At 48.7% G+C, this 16,017-nt stretch overlaps 1 protein-coding gene across 11 annotated transcripts in view; it reads left to right on the top strand.

Moving 5' to 3' along the window:
• RASAL2 (RAS protein activator like 2) overlaps nt 1-16,017 on the top strand; it is a 157,355-nt gene that overhangs the window by 118,642 nt on the left and 22,696 nt on the right. For 10 of the 11 annotated variants that reach the window (XM_021405477.1, XM_021405476.1, XM_021405478.1 and 7 more), the window contains 5 exons: nt 2,226-2,335; nt 10,983-11,136; nt 12,575-12,673; nt 13,116-13,670; nt 15,789-15,933. In XM_021405477.1, the coding sequence (XP_021261152.1) occupies nt 2,226-2,335; nt 10,983-11,136; nt 12,575-12,673; nt 13,116-13,670; nt 15,789-15,933 (1,063 nt within the window). Of the gene's footprint in view, nt 1-2,225; nt 2,336-6,747; nt 7,057-10,982; nt 11,137-12,574; nt 12,674-13,115; nt 13,671-15,788; nt 15,934-16,017 lie in introns of those variants that run through there. The other variant, XM_021405482.1, reaches the window with a different exon arrangement.

The following is a 16,017-nucleotide window of genomic DNA, read 5'->3' as shown; positions in this document are numbered from 1 at the left end:
TCCTTCTCCGAGTGGGATTTGGAGCGATTCAATACAAATACTTTTTCACCCCCGCTGAATGGGGTTAGCTTTGTCTTATTTGTCCTTAAGGGGAGAAAACCATTTTATTTCGTGTTTGCAATCTGAGAAGCCTAAGAGGTATTGGAACGAAGCCAGAGTCCACCAGATCTGAATCCCTGTAGCTGGGTTTGTTACCTTTTGTGCTGAGAGGTCAGAATATATGAAAGTGCCTTTGAAAGTGCTTTACATCTTCTACTTGAATTCCAGCAATGGCCCCAAGAGAAGCACAAGAGCATCTATTGATTACAGGGCTTTTTCAAAGGCACTTTTTCAATTCCAGGACCAAGAAAAGTGCAGGAACATGGCAGGGTTTGATTGGCATACTGGGCTAATAACACTTTCTCCTTTCTGACAGTGCCTTCTTTCCCAGCATTCCAGGTTGTTTTTTGTGGATTTTTTTTGTGTGTGTGTGTGTGTTATCTTGGTATCAGGCCTTTTCTTTTACACTTTATTTTCTGTTTCAGTAGAAATAACAGCTTTCATCCCTCAGGAGCCTGCTGGCTGGCAAGCCTCAGCAACGGAAGGGCAGCCTTAAATGTAGCACCATGTCTAGATGCAAAAAACACACTCCTCCTTTCCTTGTCCCATGGGGCACCATCCCATAGGCCGTGTGGCATCCTCATTTCTCTGAGCTGCCCCTGGGCTGTGATGTGAGTGTTTCCTATACAATATTTAGGAGAGGACAATCTGTATGTGCTTGGTATCCAGCCAGCTTTGGGATCGGATAAGATTTTAGGAATGTATCACCCTCCAAATCCAATGAAGCTGTGTAAGAAGGAGTGCAAGGAGATGGAGAACTCACACAACTTGTACGTCAGCCTCTATGGAGGGGGCAGGTGTATGGTTTTGGGAAGGATTAGGTTATAGGAGTGGAAGAGGGGAAGGCTGAATGTAAAAGGACCAAGCGCAACAGAATGAGGAAAGGCAGAGGGGGGTTCAGGAAGGATGTGCTTTCTTAAAAGGAAAAGGATAGATTTTTTTTTTTTCCAAGATGAGCACTGAAAGCATGGGAAGATAATGGCAAAAACAGAATTGGAAAATTGATTTGGAGCTGCTGGTAGGTGAACCTGGCCAAATGCTGGCTTTGCCATTCTGAAGCAACGTCGCCCTCCAGCAATTAACCTGGCACTTCTGATGAGGACAGGGTGTTAGCCCTCTCCTTCAGATGCCATAGATAAACCTCATTTTCTTCCTGAAGAGGTGAAAGAGATGCAAGGTTTTTCAGTCTAAAAGATTGTAGGTAATGTTTTCTCGTGTTGTGTTGGCCTAATTCGTACAAGTCTGTAAAATGAACGAGTTGGATACTTCCATCTGGTCGAGTCACCTGCAGCCAATAAAACACTCTTGCTTTGTTGGTGTTTTCTGCGTAGGGAGGAACAGAAGACCTTGTCTGTCTCCAATTTGCTGAGCTCTGTGTTCCAGCAGGCAGCTGTGGGCAACATCTGTCACCCACCCCTAATGCAGCTGAAGGGCCTGCCTTCCAAATGTGTTCAAAAGTAGCTGTGCTCGATTTCTAGCCTCGAGAAACATGGAGGATGGGATGAGGGGCTAGCCCCAGCTGGCTGTTGCTGTCATTAGACCTTTACAAGGCTGGAGATCTGCTAGCTCAATCCAGCAAAAGAAAATTCATTTTGAGCAAATTCTGTCAAGTAGCCCGTAAGGTTCTTAACAAACATGGTTTCACTTGCATGCATTTGGTCTATCTCCCGACAGCAGCTCTCTGTGCAGCTGTTCTGTGAAGGAGCAGGATGGATTCAGCCAGAAAAATGCCGCTTAATCCTGTGGACTAAGAACCTTTCTATTTGCTTTGATCGTGCCAAAGAATGTATGTGCATGCGTGCTTGCAGCCCCTGGAAATATTTTGACAAGATATGTCTTTGCATGTTGCATAAAGTAACTCAAAGAGCTGTGGGAGTCTTTTGGTCTTTTGAATAGTAGTTGTAATTCATTGAAACGCACCTGCAGCGTGAGGAGTGCTAACGATTGCAATCTGAAGCTGTCACATAGTGGAACTGTCACTAACAATGTAGTCCAATGTAGTTCCAGAGGAATCCCAGTGCAGCACGTTCCCCGCGATCAGCAGGAGTCAGTGCCGAACTCGGACCGGTGGCAGTGCACTGAGCCATGTATTACTGGCACTTCACTCGTGTGACTTCTCATTCCAGGGCTTCTTCAGCAAACGTCTGAAAGGGTCCATCAAGAGGACAAAGAGTCAGTCAAAGCTGGACAGGAACACCAGTTTCCGCCTCCCATCTCTCCGCAATGCCGATGACAGGTAAGGTTCAGTGCATCTCCCAAAGCCTCATCCAGAGGCTCTTGGCGAAATCTACGTGCTGCATGCATTTCAGCATGGAAAGGGAGAGAGAGGAGGGGTTGTTTTGGTTTTTTTCAGCTGGCAGATAGGTGGTTTTAGAGCTGACTGGTATGTTAGAGATTGTTTTTCTTATTTACTGTGCGATGTACCCATGATTCTGTGATGTACCACTGACAAGGACTGAAATCTTTTACTGCAGTTAACAGCTGACAGAGAAGTTCAGTTTAAGCATCTAGACTCAAATACCTTTGTCTGCATCTCTGTCTCAAAGTGCAGACTGGAAACTTCATGTTACGGCACCGCTGGATTGATCGGCTTGTGCAGAAACTTGCCCTGATGCACGCAGCGCCGATCCGCAGATCAGTGCAGTGGCCAATGTGAGATTGTGCTGGTGCAAGCAGATCAGTTCAGCTAGCACTCGCAGAGCCCAGGGATGTGCGGTGCAGTTCAGGTGCATTAAGAGTCCTTGCTAATGTCAGGAGATGGTAGAGCTGCTGCAGTGCGGAGTCCTGCAAGGAACAGATGGTCTGTTATGCAGAAAGCTGGAAAACTCGGTAACTCCTGTCCATCTTGGTATATTCTGCTTGTTTTGCCTGTGTCTGGCAGCTCGGGCTTGAGTGGATTCTACGTGAGGCAAGCAAATGCTCATCTTACACGTTTTTTTTTCCTAACTATTTATAAACTGTCTTGATTGTCTTCATTAAACATTGCTGCGTGTTATATTCCACAGCAGCCCAGCAGGAGAACTAGAATGAGTGGAAAATAAGTTGCCCTGTACTTAAGGCCGTGACAGGCTTCTCCGATTTTGCACCGCTTAGTGCATTTTCCCTTCTCCCGTAGCTGAGCTGAATTCATTAGTTGCATCTGTCATGCTGTGCTGCTTCAATCAATGGCACTATCTTCCCCAGCTGAAAGGCAGCACCATAAAATCATGGAGATAGCAAGGCTTCGAGTGCTGGGGGTCTTGTTAACTCCATGAGTTGCAGAACTGGCTGCTGCTTACCCAGTGTGACTAACGATGTGGCTGTTGTTGCTCCTCAGCCACGGCGACGTCCACCTCTTCAGTTTGAAGTCCAGTTTGTGGTGGGTGGTTTTCTGGCTTGTTGCATAACTGCCTATTTTCAGGGAGTTGCAGCTTTGCTATAAAAAGCAACTTAGTGAGCAAAGGCACATGAAATAATGCCGCCCTGTGATAAAGTACCTGTTATTTTTACTGTTGTTGGTAACTGGCTTCGCTTGGTGTTTTGTAATGCGGAAATGTTTTTGCCATAAATAATGTATTTGTCTTTCCCTAGCTTGGTTCTCACACTAAACATGGAGTGGTGACGCTTTCTGCTGTACTGCTAGGGAAATGCTATCGTTTTGGGAAAGCCAGCAAATTTAGCCATAATTAATACCTGCAACTTGAAGAAATATACACAGCAAAGCCACCTTCCCTTTCAAACCAGATCTCTCATGACTCCTTGCCTTCGTGGACATGAGTTATATCGACCAGACTTGAACAACACATGGATTTTCTCTGGCTGTTTCACCAGCAGAAGATCACAGAATCTCAGGGGTTGGAAGGGACCTCTGGAGATCATGCACTGCATGGTGATGGCGTAAGGCATAGCTGGTCGTGTCAGTCCTCTCAAGTCTCCTAGGTATGGATTCAACAAGTTCCAAGAGAACTGAGAGGTTCCAGTGGCAGAGTCCATGCAGAAGTTTAGGGGACAGAGCCTTGGAAAGCTATAGGATATAGGACAGGGACAAGCTAGTGGTGGCATTTCCCATCCTGCCGTGGTTCAGCTCTGCCCTCCTACACTAGCCTTACAGCAGTGCCTCCCGCACTGAGCAGCATCTCGGTGCCGGAGATGGAATGCCATCTGTGTTCTGGCTGTTCTGTGCCTTGATAGCATCACTTGCTACTGATGGAAGTAAGCATTTTTGATAAGGAGTCCGTGCAGTCCTCCTCCTTTCAGAGGTACATGGGCTGAAGTAAAGAGAGAGGGCAGAGCTTGGAGGCAAGGGAGATCCTCTGAGAGTTGCCGAGCTACACAGAAAGCAAGCTGAGATGGAGTTTATTTGGAGATGACCTTTGCACAAACGACAGCGGCTGTTCCAGAGCACGTCGAGGTTTGTGAAGCGTGGTGATGCAGGTGAGGGTCATGAGCTGCTGATAAGTTACTCTGGGAAGGAAAACACCACAGCACCGCTCAGCCTTGTGGCTACCTGTAGTTGAAAAGACTGAGAGCTTTATAGAGCTCTCTTTGCGTTTGTGGTCTAATCAGCGCACAAATGGAACATACCAACTTGGGAAGGTCATGGTTGGAGCTTTTCTAACGTTATTTCTAATTTTACCAATAAAGTCTTCGCAAATAAAGGAAATTGATTTCCAAGTGAAACTTGGCAACAGTTTCTCCCTTCCCTCATGTACCTTTCACTCTGTTACATACAGGTGCCTGAAAAATGCAATTGGTGAACAGACTAGCAGGAAAAACAGCTCAAAAACCTCCTAAGATAAGGAACAGATTAGTGTACTGGGAGGAGATGAGCTAGAGGGAAGATGGAAGCTAAAAAGATTGATCAACTTTTAGAATGATGCTATGATTTGGGATCTTTCCAAAGGAGCAAGTCAGCTACACCTGTTTGTGCATGAAAAAAGGTAACACACAGCAGCTGGCTCTGAACTCACGAGGGGGAATGGCCATTTCCCCACCTCCTGCTCTGCTCGTGTTCTGCATGAGGCTGGATCTGTTGCTCTGAAAATATCCCATAGCTGCCCCAGTGAGTCAGCCCTTTCCCACTTGGAGCCGGCAGTGCTAGGTGATGTCACGGTGCCGTGCTGGTTTTCAGGGCCAGGTGGTCTGATAGCATCAACCTTTTCTTGCTCTGACAAATACAGAGCCCTAGCTTCAAAGAAAGTATTATGTAGCTTTATAAATTAAAACGCTGAAAGGTTGGAAGGGAGTAGAAGCTGCCGGTGCGTTGTTTTTCCCATTCTTTTGAGGTGTTTGGGTCCTGCTAAGAAACAGGAGATGCTTATAGATAAATACCTGCAGAAACCTGAAATAAGGAAGATCGTTCATCATGGTGCGCATGAAGGTTTGGGATAGCGTAACACTGCACGCCGCCCCAGATGGTGACAGAGGATGGATGCAGTCTGTTCAGTCTCGATTTAAAACAGAAAGGATTCAGGAATGTTGTAAGGGAGTGCTGGAGATAACTTGCAGATTTTTTTTTTTTTGTAATCAGATTTGGTGTTCCAGCAGAAAGCCGTTGGCCAACCTACTTTGTTTTTCTGGGTTTTAAACTTTGACTGGCTTAGTGGGCGGGGGGAAGAGAAAGCTGTGGTGTCCCTGCAGAATGGAGCCCACTGCAGCCAATATCTGGGTGTCCCATGTGAATCCACAGCCTCTGTAACTCCCACCACTTATTGCTCCAGGTTCTGCCCGTTGAAAACTCGTGTTTAGCCTTCACAAGCCACTAATATGAGGATGCTTAGACTCTGCTCGGTTGTGGCGGTGCCAGATTGGCACGCAGCTCTCCAGGCATGTGGTGGCACAGCATCTCGTTGGGCTATGGGCAGCTGTTGTCGCAAGGCTCTCTGGCACCATGGGTTACCTCACCGCCTTTCTAGCGTGGGTCCCACCGCGTTCCTTGGGCTCTCCATCCCATGCGTTTCTCTCTTAGGTTGTTTCTGCCGGTAATACATAAAACGTGTTAAAATACCCCGAGGAAAAGTCAAATAGAAAGGAGAGACCACGTGAGTGTTATCAGTTGGGCCGGTTGGAGAGTGTGTCCAGGAGGACCCCCAGCTCTCACCTCCATTCGGTGCCTGGAGAGGGAGCAGGGATTGTCTGAGACCGGCCGCATATGGTATCAGCGACTGCAGCAAAGCTCTGCAGACAGCTGGGAGGGTTTTGCCCTGTTGGGATTTAGTGCCACGTGGGAACCCTCCTGATGCACTAGGAGTCATTTGGTGGCATTACCCGATGGTGGTGGCCGAGCGCAGGTCCTGCTCTGCGCTGCCTCAGGATGGGCTGCGGCGGGCGGCGGGGCAGCGGGTAGCCATGGCTCTGGGCTTCATGGTGAAGCGGAACCGCTGCTCCAACGACGGCTTCTTCTACTTTCGGTGAGTTCTGCTCCTCCCTCCGTGCTTCTACACAGCCCCCGTTGCGGCGTTCTCCTATTTGGTTGTTGTCATTTAATCTCGGTTTTCAAAAAAAAAAAAAAAAAAAGGTGGGTGATTTTTGTTCCGCTTGAGACTCGAGGATAAAATCTGTATTATGCAATGCATTATTGAGGCTCGACTCAGTCAGAGCTTGTATTCATTCAGCATATCTGTTTCTATCTGCACGGGGAAAAGGGAGGAGTGGTTTCTTTCCAGAGAGACGTCTCCTCGTGCTTGGGGTGAGCCGTATTTCTTTCAGCTGGTTTTCTTGGTTCCTCGTGCAGCTGTTTGTTTCCAAGTGAAAACGGAGCAAGATCCCAAGGGCAGCCCGTCTGTTGGAAGCCATCACCCTGTCCTGCCGCAGGCTCCACTCACCCCTCGGGACAAACACACCCCAGGCTCTTCCAATATAGGTTGCTTAGCAGTGAATGAAACTGAATGGGTTGTGTCTCTGTTCCAGCGGAACAAAAGAATTTGAAACGTTCATAGTGGAGGTTATGGCTACAGTGGAGTTAGGAGAACACTGTGGGTAAGCGCAGGGGGCAGGCAGGGAAGGGTTTGCAGCTCCTGGGTTCTAACAGCAGGTAGGCCCTGGCACAGTAAGAGAGCCCATGGAAAGCAAAGCAAGGTGCTCTGACACAGCCAGGATTAAACTGCAACCAAGCAGAACTTGCATCTCGATAAGTAACCCTAAGTGCCTGGTTTAAAAAATAACGATAATAATGAAACTGGTTGGACTTGTAGAATTGCTGACCCAGTCGTAGGGTGTTTTGCTACCAGGCGGTTGGATAACGAAGCAGGGTGTGGTGTGCCTGCAGAATGAATGCCTGCACGGGGAGCCCACTGCTGCCGCACTGCCCTCGTGTTGCAGACCATGCCGCCAACGCTGGGGTCTGGATCAGCAGAGCTGGGATCCTACGAGCAGTGCCGAGCATGAAGCCAGGCTGCTCCTGCGGCTTTGCGAGGGGCTAAGTACTGAATTCAGCTTTGTTTTCAAAATTCTTTGCTTTCGCACCCGTTTGTTGGTAAAGGAAACGTAGATTCTGGGACTCCGTTCCTTGGTAGCTTCTTTCTCTGCTTCTACACGTTTTTCTGTTTTTCAATTTATATCTTTTTGGATTATTGATGACGGCGGGTTTGTTTTCGAGGAAATATAGTGCTCTCCCAGGCAAGCTCAGTAATTGAAAGTCTTTTGTGCTTTTTTGTTTGGCTTTTAAATAGGTCAAAATCAGCAGGAGAGCTTCATAACCAGAGAGCAATTAGGGTTTAACCCTTTATCCTGCACGTCTCGTAGACAGTAGAATGCAGCACACGTCTGATCACGGGCTGCCGTGTGCCATGGGCTGACACCAAAACCTGGAGGAGCTGAGCTCCCCGCTTACAAGCAAGGTGTTCCTGCAGCAGCAAGACTCTGAATCTCTGTGCAAGGAGAGAGGGTCAGCCAGGCTGTGCAGTGCTGCTCTTGGAGGGACCTCTCACTGCAGCACTGCATGGTGCTGCTCATGTCAGGGCACTACCTGGGCTCTGATTTAGCAGGGGGTTTGCACCGCTCCAAAATACGTGGAGCGAGGTGAGGAGCTTAAAGCAGTCCCTGACGAGCATCTCTTCCACCTGCTTTTCCTATTGGAAAGGAGTTATGGAAAACAGCTACGTGAGAAGGGTCAGTGCTGTTGGTAACTGTTTGCTCCGAACTCGTGCATCATCTTTGGTGATCCTTTGTTGTGTGCAATAGTGAACAGAAAAAGCAGCGCGAGGAAGTTTGTCACCTGAAGTTAACTGTAATGTAAATCAGGATTTGGGCTGCTAATGGAGCTGTTTAGCAGAAACAGATTTGGACAAACAACCCTTCCCCCACCTCGTGCATGCGTGATCTTCCTGTTTACAGTAATCTGCTTCCCTGGGATTACCTCTCTCTTAGCGGAGACTCTGAGCAGCACTCGTGTTACCAGCAGCTCCCTACCTAATACAGGAAAGACCCTGTTAATCTTGCCCCTTTGCTGGACACTGGGAAACAAGTCGGTGACTTTGGCTTATTAACTCTGCCCCTGTGCAAAAGGGAAGCCTGCAAGCAATTCTCCTTCACTCTTACTGATGGCTTCAGAACATCAGATGTGGCTTTAAAGAAGCAGAGAACTGTTATTTCCCTGTAATTATTGCCTTTATTGATTGAGACGCTGCTGATTTAGGCTCACATCAATGATCTGCATTGCAGATCTATCAATAGATGAAATGTATATTGGTGATTACAAGTGCATATATTCATGTTCCTAAATGCGTGTGGTTGCCTCTAACCAACAGCTTTCCAGCTCTGCCGTGGTGTTTATAGAAGACAAAGTGCCAATTCTAAGCCACTTAATCAGTTTAATGAGCTATTTAAGCACGGTAGCTTCAAGGAACTGCTCGAACAGATCGGCATTCCTCCACCACTGGCTCCTGAGCCAACACAACCAACCTTCTGCAACTGGTCTGCAACAAAGCAGATGTTCAAAGCTAACGCGTTGAGCAGAATAGATGCTCCTGGGAGGTGTAACTCTCAAGATGGGATGTGGAGCATTGAGTACAGCTTGTCATGTACCCCCCTTTCCCCTCAGCCCAGCCCCAAAGGCTGCTTGGAGGCGTTCTTGGAAGATGCCTCACTCTTCCTGCTGTCCTTCATGGTCTGGGTCTCGTTAAACTCATTGTAGGAAGGGAAGAGAAGGGACTTAATCCTTTCTGGAAAGGTCACCTTTGCCATGTTGGCAGAGCGGGCTCCTCGAGCCTCCTCTAATCTCCTTACAGAGCTGTGCCATGGCAACACGTGCCGGGAGCCTCTTCATGGCACCCCTGGGGCTGGCACACAGTGAGGGCAGTGCTTGCAGAGCTGAGGCAGCTCTCCGTGCCCCAGCGCATCCTCCTGGCACGGTGCTCATCTGAAATCCGGGAGCTGAGGCTTGAGGAAGAGCTCCTCCTGGATTTTGGGCCTCCCTTCCTCTCCCGGCAGGATTTGTTGTCTGAGATGTAGCCCAAGGAACCGGGCTGGAAACGGAGGACTCTGACATGTGGCACCGCTATGCTTTGGGGATGCACTGCTAAGTGGCTGTACAGTTGTTTCATGTAGGTGGGCTTGATTTGTCTTACTCCAAGCGCAGCCTCTGCTGAGTGGGTGTTCGTAAAATCTCTTTTTCTTTCTCCTTTCTTTGGTGCAATTTTTGTCTTTTTCCCCCCTCTCCCCCCTCTTTGTGACCGCTGCACGCTTTCCTTGTGTCCAAGGAGCCGGGGCTGGCGGTAGCTGCAGGCTCTCAGCCAGCTCCCCTGCATCACGCACCAAAGTACTCAGCCAGGGCTGGTACTGCTGAGAGTTTGGGGCAGGGATAGAAGCCAAGTGACCTCAGCAGTGCTTTCTTGAGAGGAGAAATTAGAGAGGGTTTTTGCAGGGATGGTATTAAAGTGGTGTATTGTGGCGTGTTTATTTTAGACTTGCCCTACCTTAACTGCAGCGAGCGTTCAATTATACATGGCTGAGGTTTCGGGTTTGCGCTGGTACAGCAGCTGCTGGAACCTGTTATAACAAAGCATGCACAGCGCAGCCAAAGCGTTTGTACGGGCGCTGCTGTTTTGCATTTGAAATCGGTGTCTTTGTAATATCCCTCCGATGAAAGCTTTCTGCTGCCTGCGTTTGGGTCGTTTCATATATGTAATGGGAACAATGTTCTCCCTCCGTGTTTAGCGCATCTTATCGTACGTGAACTCTGCGTGTTGCTTCTCGTGAATCCTTCGCGATACCCAAGTTCTTGTTAAACTGGCACGGGCTGCCCAGGGCGTGGTGGGGTCACCGTCCCTGGAGGTGTTCAGAACCGTGGAGATGTGGCACCGAGGGACGTGGGCATGGTGGGGGTGGGCTGGGGTTCTTTGAGGTCTTCCCAACCTTAATGATTCCGTGATTCTGCGCCTTCCGAGATGAACAGATGTAGGTACCGGCATGAGCTTGAACGTCTTACAAAATGAGGCCTGCCAGGTGAGCAGCTCCTCTTGTGCAAAGCTGGGACAGGTGCTCTCCCTCGCTGCTTTGACTGAGTTCCAGCTGGAGGAAGAACGTGTGTGCACATCATGTTTAAAAGTAGGAACGCTGGTCGTGCCTAAAGGGTGCTGTGACTTTACTGCAGAAGGTTATAATCCAGGTGTCAGCTTAGGGGGAAAGGAAACACAGGTGACACTGCTGTCCCCTCTAAAATCTGCATCTTTTGGAGCGCTGGACGCTGCTCGATGGGAGCGGTGTCTGGCTCAGTAGGAACAGACCGGTGCCCTGGACATTTCCTTAGGAGTCAGGGGTTACTGGACTAACAGCGCTTGTCGTCGGGCTTACGGACTAACTGTAGAAGCTGCAGTGAATAAACAGCTGGCAGCTTTCTCTGAGATCTTGCCAAGTCTGCTGGTAATTGTGAGAAAACGGCTGTTTCCTCTCCCCTTGCTCTGCAGGTCACGTGGGCTGCCGAAGCTGAAGGAGTCCCGCTCCCATGAGTCCCTCCTGAGCCCCGGCAGCGCCGTGGAGGCCCTGGACCTTGGGGCAGAAGAAAAAGTCTTTGTAAAGCCACTCCACAGCAGTATCCTCGGACAGGACTTCTGCTTTGAGGTAAGGAGCGTTCTCCGGACTTGCGGCCGAGGAGAAGCGGCGCGGTCGGTCGGCAACCTCGTGGGGCTCTGTTCTCTTTGTAACAGGAGAAGGGCTCGGCAGCCAAACCTTCCCGCTCAGGGTTTGGGTGGGGGCTGCCCAGCCAGCGTGCGCTGCTGGAATCCTCGGGGCTAAGCCGTCAATGGAGGGGGATCTTTGGCTGCTGCGTCTTCCAAGTGGAAAACTCTTCCAAACTCTTGCTCGTTTGGAAGGGATCTAAGCGTTCGTAGGTTGGATGCGGATGTACGGTTGAAACGTATGATTGCTCCTAAGCTGTGTGTTCATTCTCCCCACGTTTACCTAGAATTAAATGTACAAAATATGCTGTAACTGAGAAATGTGATTTCCAGTCTGAACCCGCTTCTGTTAGCTCGGCTTGCTGCCTGGCTGCTGAAGGAGGGGCTCCAGTGACTGCGGGCACGTCGCTGCGCCTTGGAGCAGGAGCCTCTTGCTGTTGGTGTGAGCACAGCCCTTTCCTTACAGCACATCCATGTGTGCTGTGTGGATGCATCTAAATCCACCGTAATCTGGCAGCAGGGGCGATGGGCAGTCGGTCCGGTCTGTCTGCTGCGGGGTTGCTCAGGTGTGTACCTTGTGGGACAGAGATCTGTCTGCAAGATGGGAAACTGCTCAGGCAGAAAACCAGCATATCAGGCTCTTCTCCCTGGGGTGGATCCAGGAGCTGTTCCTGTTCGCTTCAGTCTCGTCGCCTTTTGGTTGGAAGCACTTTCCAGCTTGCTTAGGTTTGAGGTGTGCAGTGAAAATACTGGCAGCATCAGAGCTCTGAGGCTGTTGCCTCAAACTGCTTTTTAATTGTGGGCACAGATAAATGGGAAGGGTAAATTAGGCTTTTCAGGCAGGTACAAGTGAAAGAGCCAAGGTGGCTCGCACCTGCGTGAATCAGGATCGTGTATGGCACTGGGTGCAGGGGCTGGATCACAGCACAGCTCCTTTGGTTTGTGTTAGGCTGTCAGAAACATCTTGTGTTCCCCGAAGACACCGTTTCCATTGTGTTCTAGCCTGTATTAATACAATGTTCTGTCTGCCTTCACCCTGTTAGTAACCAAGTCATCTGCCTCTGAGACTTAGCAGGGGAAACTGCAAGTGTTTAACAGCTATGGATCAATTAACAGGTGTTTAACAAAAAGAATGCTTGATTAAAGCCTTGTTTAAAAGTCTTTTGAAGGAGTCTTTGGTGCTCCTCGTATGTCACTTTAATTTGAACTGACATTTTTTTTCCTCTGCATTTTTTGGGTCTTTTAGCTTCTCTGCCTTGCAGGCTCCTGTATTGTTTTCCTGCCTTTTTCATGTTTACTTAGTTGCTCAAACATTGCTTCTTGCAGCCCCTTGCATGTCTCCTAGGCTTGCCTGAACTCAGCCTGTCATTTCCATGTTCCAGGTAACCTACTCCAGTGGCAGTAAATGCTTCAGCTGTTCCTCTGCTGCAGAGAGGGATAAGTGGATGGAAAACCTACGCAGAACAGTGCAGCCGAATAAGGTAATAGAAACTGGAAATAAGATTACTGGGGGAACGGAGGTGATGTGATTGGATTTTAGTCCGGTGTAACAGGGCTTCCCACAGATACCTGCTCAATTAATTTAGTCCGGGGAGAAGTCCACTCATAACTGTATCAGAAACTGCTGTGCACTCTTCCATGGAGTGCAGTAGGTTAAAGCTCTGATGAATAAATATCATCTCACGTTGCTTCCTGATGCCCGCGTGCCTGGCTGTGATGTTTCAAACTGGATTTCTGGTGCCACGCACCTCAGAAAGAAGGGACGTGGAGCTTCAAGGTTCAGTGTGGAGGCAGAGTCTGGGCAAATTCTGATTCTGTCCCTGCCTCTGACACAAAGGGCAGCCTTTTGCTGCTTCTCTAGAAGACAAAGTGTTTGGTACTTTAGAGATGCTGAATCAAAACTGAGTTCTTTCTTCTGCGCAGGACAATTGCCGTCGAGCTGAAAATGTGCTCCGTCTCTGGATCATTGAGGCAAAGGACCTGGCCCCCAAGAAGAAATACTTCTGTGAGCTGTGCCTTGATGACACTCTCTTTGCGCGCACCACCAGCAAAACGAAAGCGGATAACATTTTCTGGGGAGAGCACTTTGAGTTCTACGGTCTCCCAACGCTTCACAGCATTACAGTTCACATCTACAAGGATGTGGAGAAGAAAAAGAAAAAGGACAAAAACAATTACGTAGGTCTGGTCAACATTCCCATGGCCAGCGTGACGGGTCGCCAGTTTGTGGAGAAGTGGTACCCGGTCAGCACACCTACACCCAACAAAGGGAAATCGGGGGGACCTTCCATTCGGATCAAGTCGCGTTATCAGACCATCACCATCTTACCCATGGAGCAATACAAGGAGTTTGCAGAGTTTGTTACCAGCAACTACACGATGCTGTGCTCTGTGCTGGAGCCGGTGATCAGCGTAAGGAATAAGGAAGAGATGGCTTGTGCAATGGTGCACATTCTTCAGAGCACGGGGAGAGCTAAGGTAAGAGCGGGCGGCCCCTGTCAGAATGACTCCTTCCTCCTGAGGATAGCTGATACCTCCTCAACTGTTGCCCTGCAGAAAATAGGATTTGTGGTGTGACCACAAGCAACCACACAAGGTGCCTGATGGGATAAAGAGCAAGCAAGAGTTAGACAGACTAGAGAATAACTTGCATAGATACATCTCCAATGCAGTGAGCAGCAGCTTGCCATTGTTGATTCAGTGCTAAGTCAGCTAATCGGTGTGAACATTGATTTGGTCAGCAACTGACCAGCCATTTGGAGAATCCAAGTGATCCCACCTGCCCCAAGAATGTTATTGGGACCTCTAGGTGCACGCTGGTGCTTCTCTGTAATGCAGCAATTGGAGTGAGCCCTGGTTTCTTTGAACAGATTGTGGGAGAATATCCTGCAGGTTTCCAGAAATTCTGAGAAGCATTAACAAAGCACTGATTCATCCAGGTGCTGCCTGCCAAGTGGCTGTATGGGAGTAGTACCAAGCTGTAGCCAGCTCCTTCCAGTAATGCCAGCTAGGGCAAGTTGAGCACCACCGAGCACAGGCAAGAGTTGGAGGCATGGGAGAATGACCATAAGTAGCAGTCAAGGGACAGCTTAAATTAACTGCTTGGAAAAGATCCCATTGTAACTCTCGAGTGTACCGCTCTGCACTGTTTCCCCCTTGCCTGATGTACATCCCTGGAAGGCTGGTGCTCTGTGTGATTCCTCTGGTTGCTTACCCAGCTGCTTGTCTGACCTAGAGATGTTGGTAGCTGGGGCAGCTCCTGTAGGGTTGTGTTGAAATCCTCCTGGAGAGCAGGCTCTGGTTTATCTACCTGCAGCAGATAAATAAGTTAGTGTTATAACGTTGCCCTCCTCGTGCCTGTAAGCTTGAAGCTGTTTTTGCTGGAAGCACTGAGTGGCTCAAGCTACCACAGCCTTAATCTGCAAAGAAGGCACGTTTCCATGTCACACCGTGGTGGTGCTGGTGGTGCAGCTGATGCTCCCAGGTTGCAACAGGTGAAAATGAAGAGTTTGCTTAAAAGAAGCAGTAACAAAGGGTTGAAAAATAACAGTACTGCATGTGTTTTTTATATGTTCTTATTGTATATCGTTTGTTCTGGGTATTTTGGATTCATATGCCAGCACGGCATCTTAGATTGTGTCCTTAATGGGGTTACAAAACCTTACTGTAGCTCTCTTCAGACTGTGATGCTGCAGAAGATACTACAGCAGAACCAGCAGCACATCACCGCCGTCACTCAGCCCTGATTCATGGCACATCGTTATGGTTCTTGTTTGTTTGTTTGTTTGTTTTGGGAGTTTGGTTTTTTTTTTTGGTTGGTTTTAGGGTGGGAGGGTTGGAACAGTTTTAGGAGGAAGTGGTGGTGAGGAGGAGTGGTGGTTCCTCTCCTGGAGAACTCTGCAGGGGCTGACCTGGGCTGTAGGGAAAGGTGAGCGTTTCTTGTGAACTGCTGAGTGCCCTTGACTCAAGTGACTTCTGGAAAGTAGTATGACTGTAGAGTTGGACCCTGTAGCAAGAGAGAATTCACTGTATCAGGACATGCTGATTGTTCCTGGCTGTGCCTTTGAGTGCAGAACAAGCTCAGCCATACAGATACACAGCAATCACGTCAACTTTCTTCCCAAATCCTGAATCACTTCTCTTTTCTGAATTAAACTGTTGTGAGCATTTCTGCATGCTTCTCAAAGCCGTGAAAAGTTGTGCGTAACTTCCAGTTGGGATTTTTGCATCCAAGGTGGTATGCAATATTCAGTATTGAAATACAAACGTAACATCACCGCTGCTTTCAGCAGACTAAACCAGTGACAAGCAAACTGATGGGGATTTCTGTTCGGGATCTAAACTGAAACACAAGCTTGGCTGTAAAGGTTTTCTTTGCTTCTCCCTTTATTAATTGTGATTTATAATATTTTAAAATATAATAAAGACAAGAGGAGCTCTAGCTCTACAGGTAGCATATGGACCCCTTGTCCCAAGCTGGGCAGTTGTTTCAGTAATTCTCTGGCTCCTCTGCTTTTCCTTCCTTCTCGGCTTCTGCAGTAAGCCCGGTCTGGGTCTGGTCAAACTAACCTCCTGCCATCTGACCTTTTCCTGCAGGACTTCTTAACGGATCTGGTGATGTCTGAGGTAGATCGCTGCGGGGAACACGATGTCTTGATCTTCAGGGAGAACACACTTGCGACCAAAGCTATTGAGGAGTACCTGAAGTTGGTAGGGCAGAAGTATCTCCACGATGCGCTAGGTAAGAATGTACCTGGTTGTCAGCTGCTTGCATTGCAAGAGCCGGTCCTGGGGCAGAGGATCAGACAAGTATGGGACTTGTGCT

This window comes from Numida meleagris, chromosome 7 (assembly GCF_002078875.1).
Source record: "Numida meleagris isolate 19003 breed g44 Domestic line chromosome 7, NumMel1.0, whole genome shotgun sequence".
Classification (NCBI taxonomy): domain Eukaryota; kingdom Metazoa; phylum Chordata; class Aves; order Galliformes; family Numididae; genus Numida; species Numida meleagris.
This window is presented reverse-complemented; position numbering and strand designations above follow the sequence as displayed.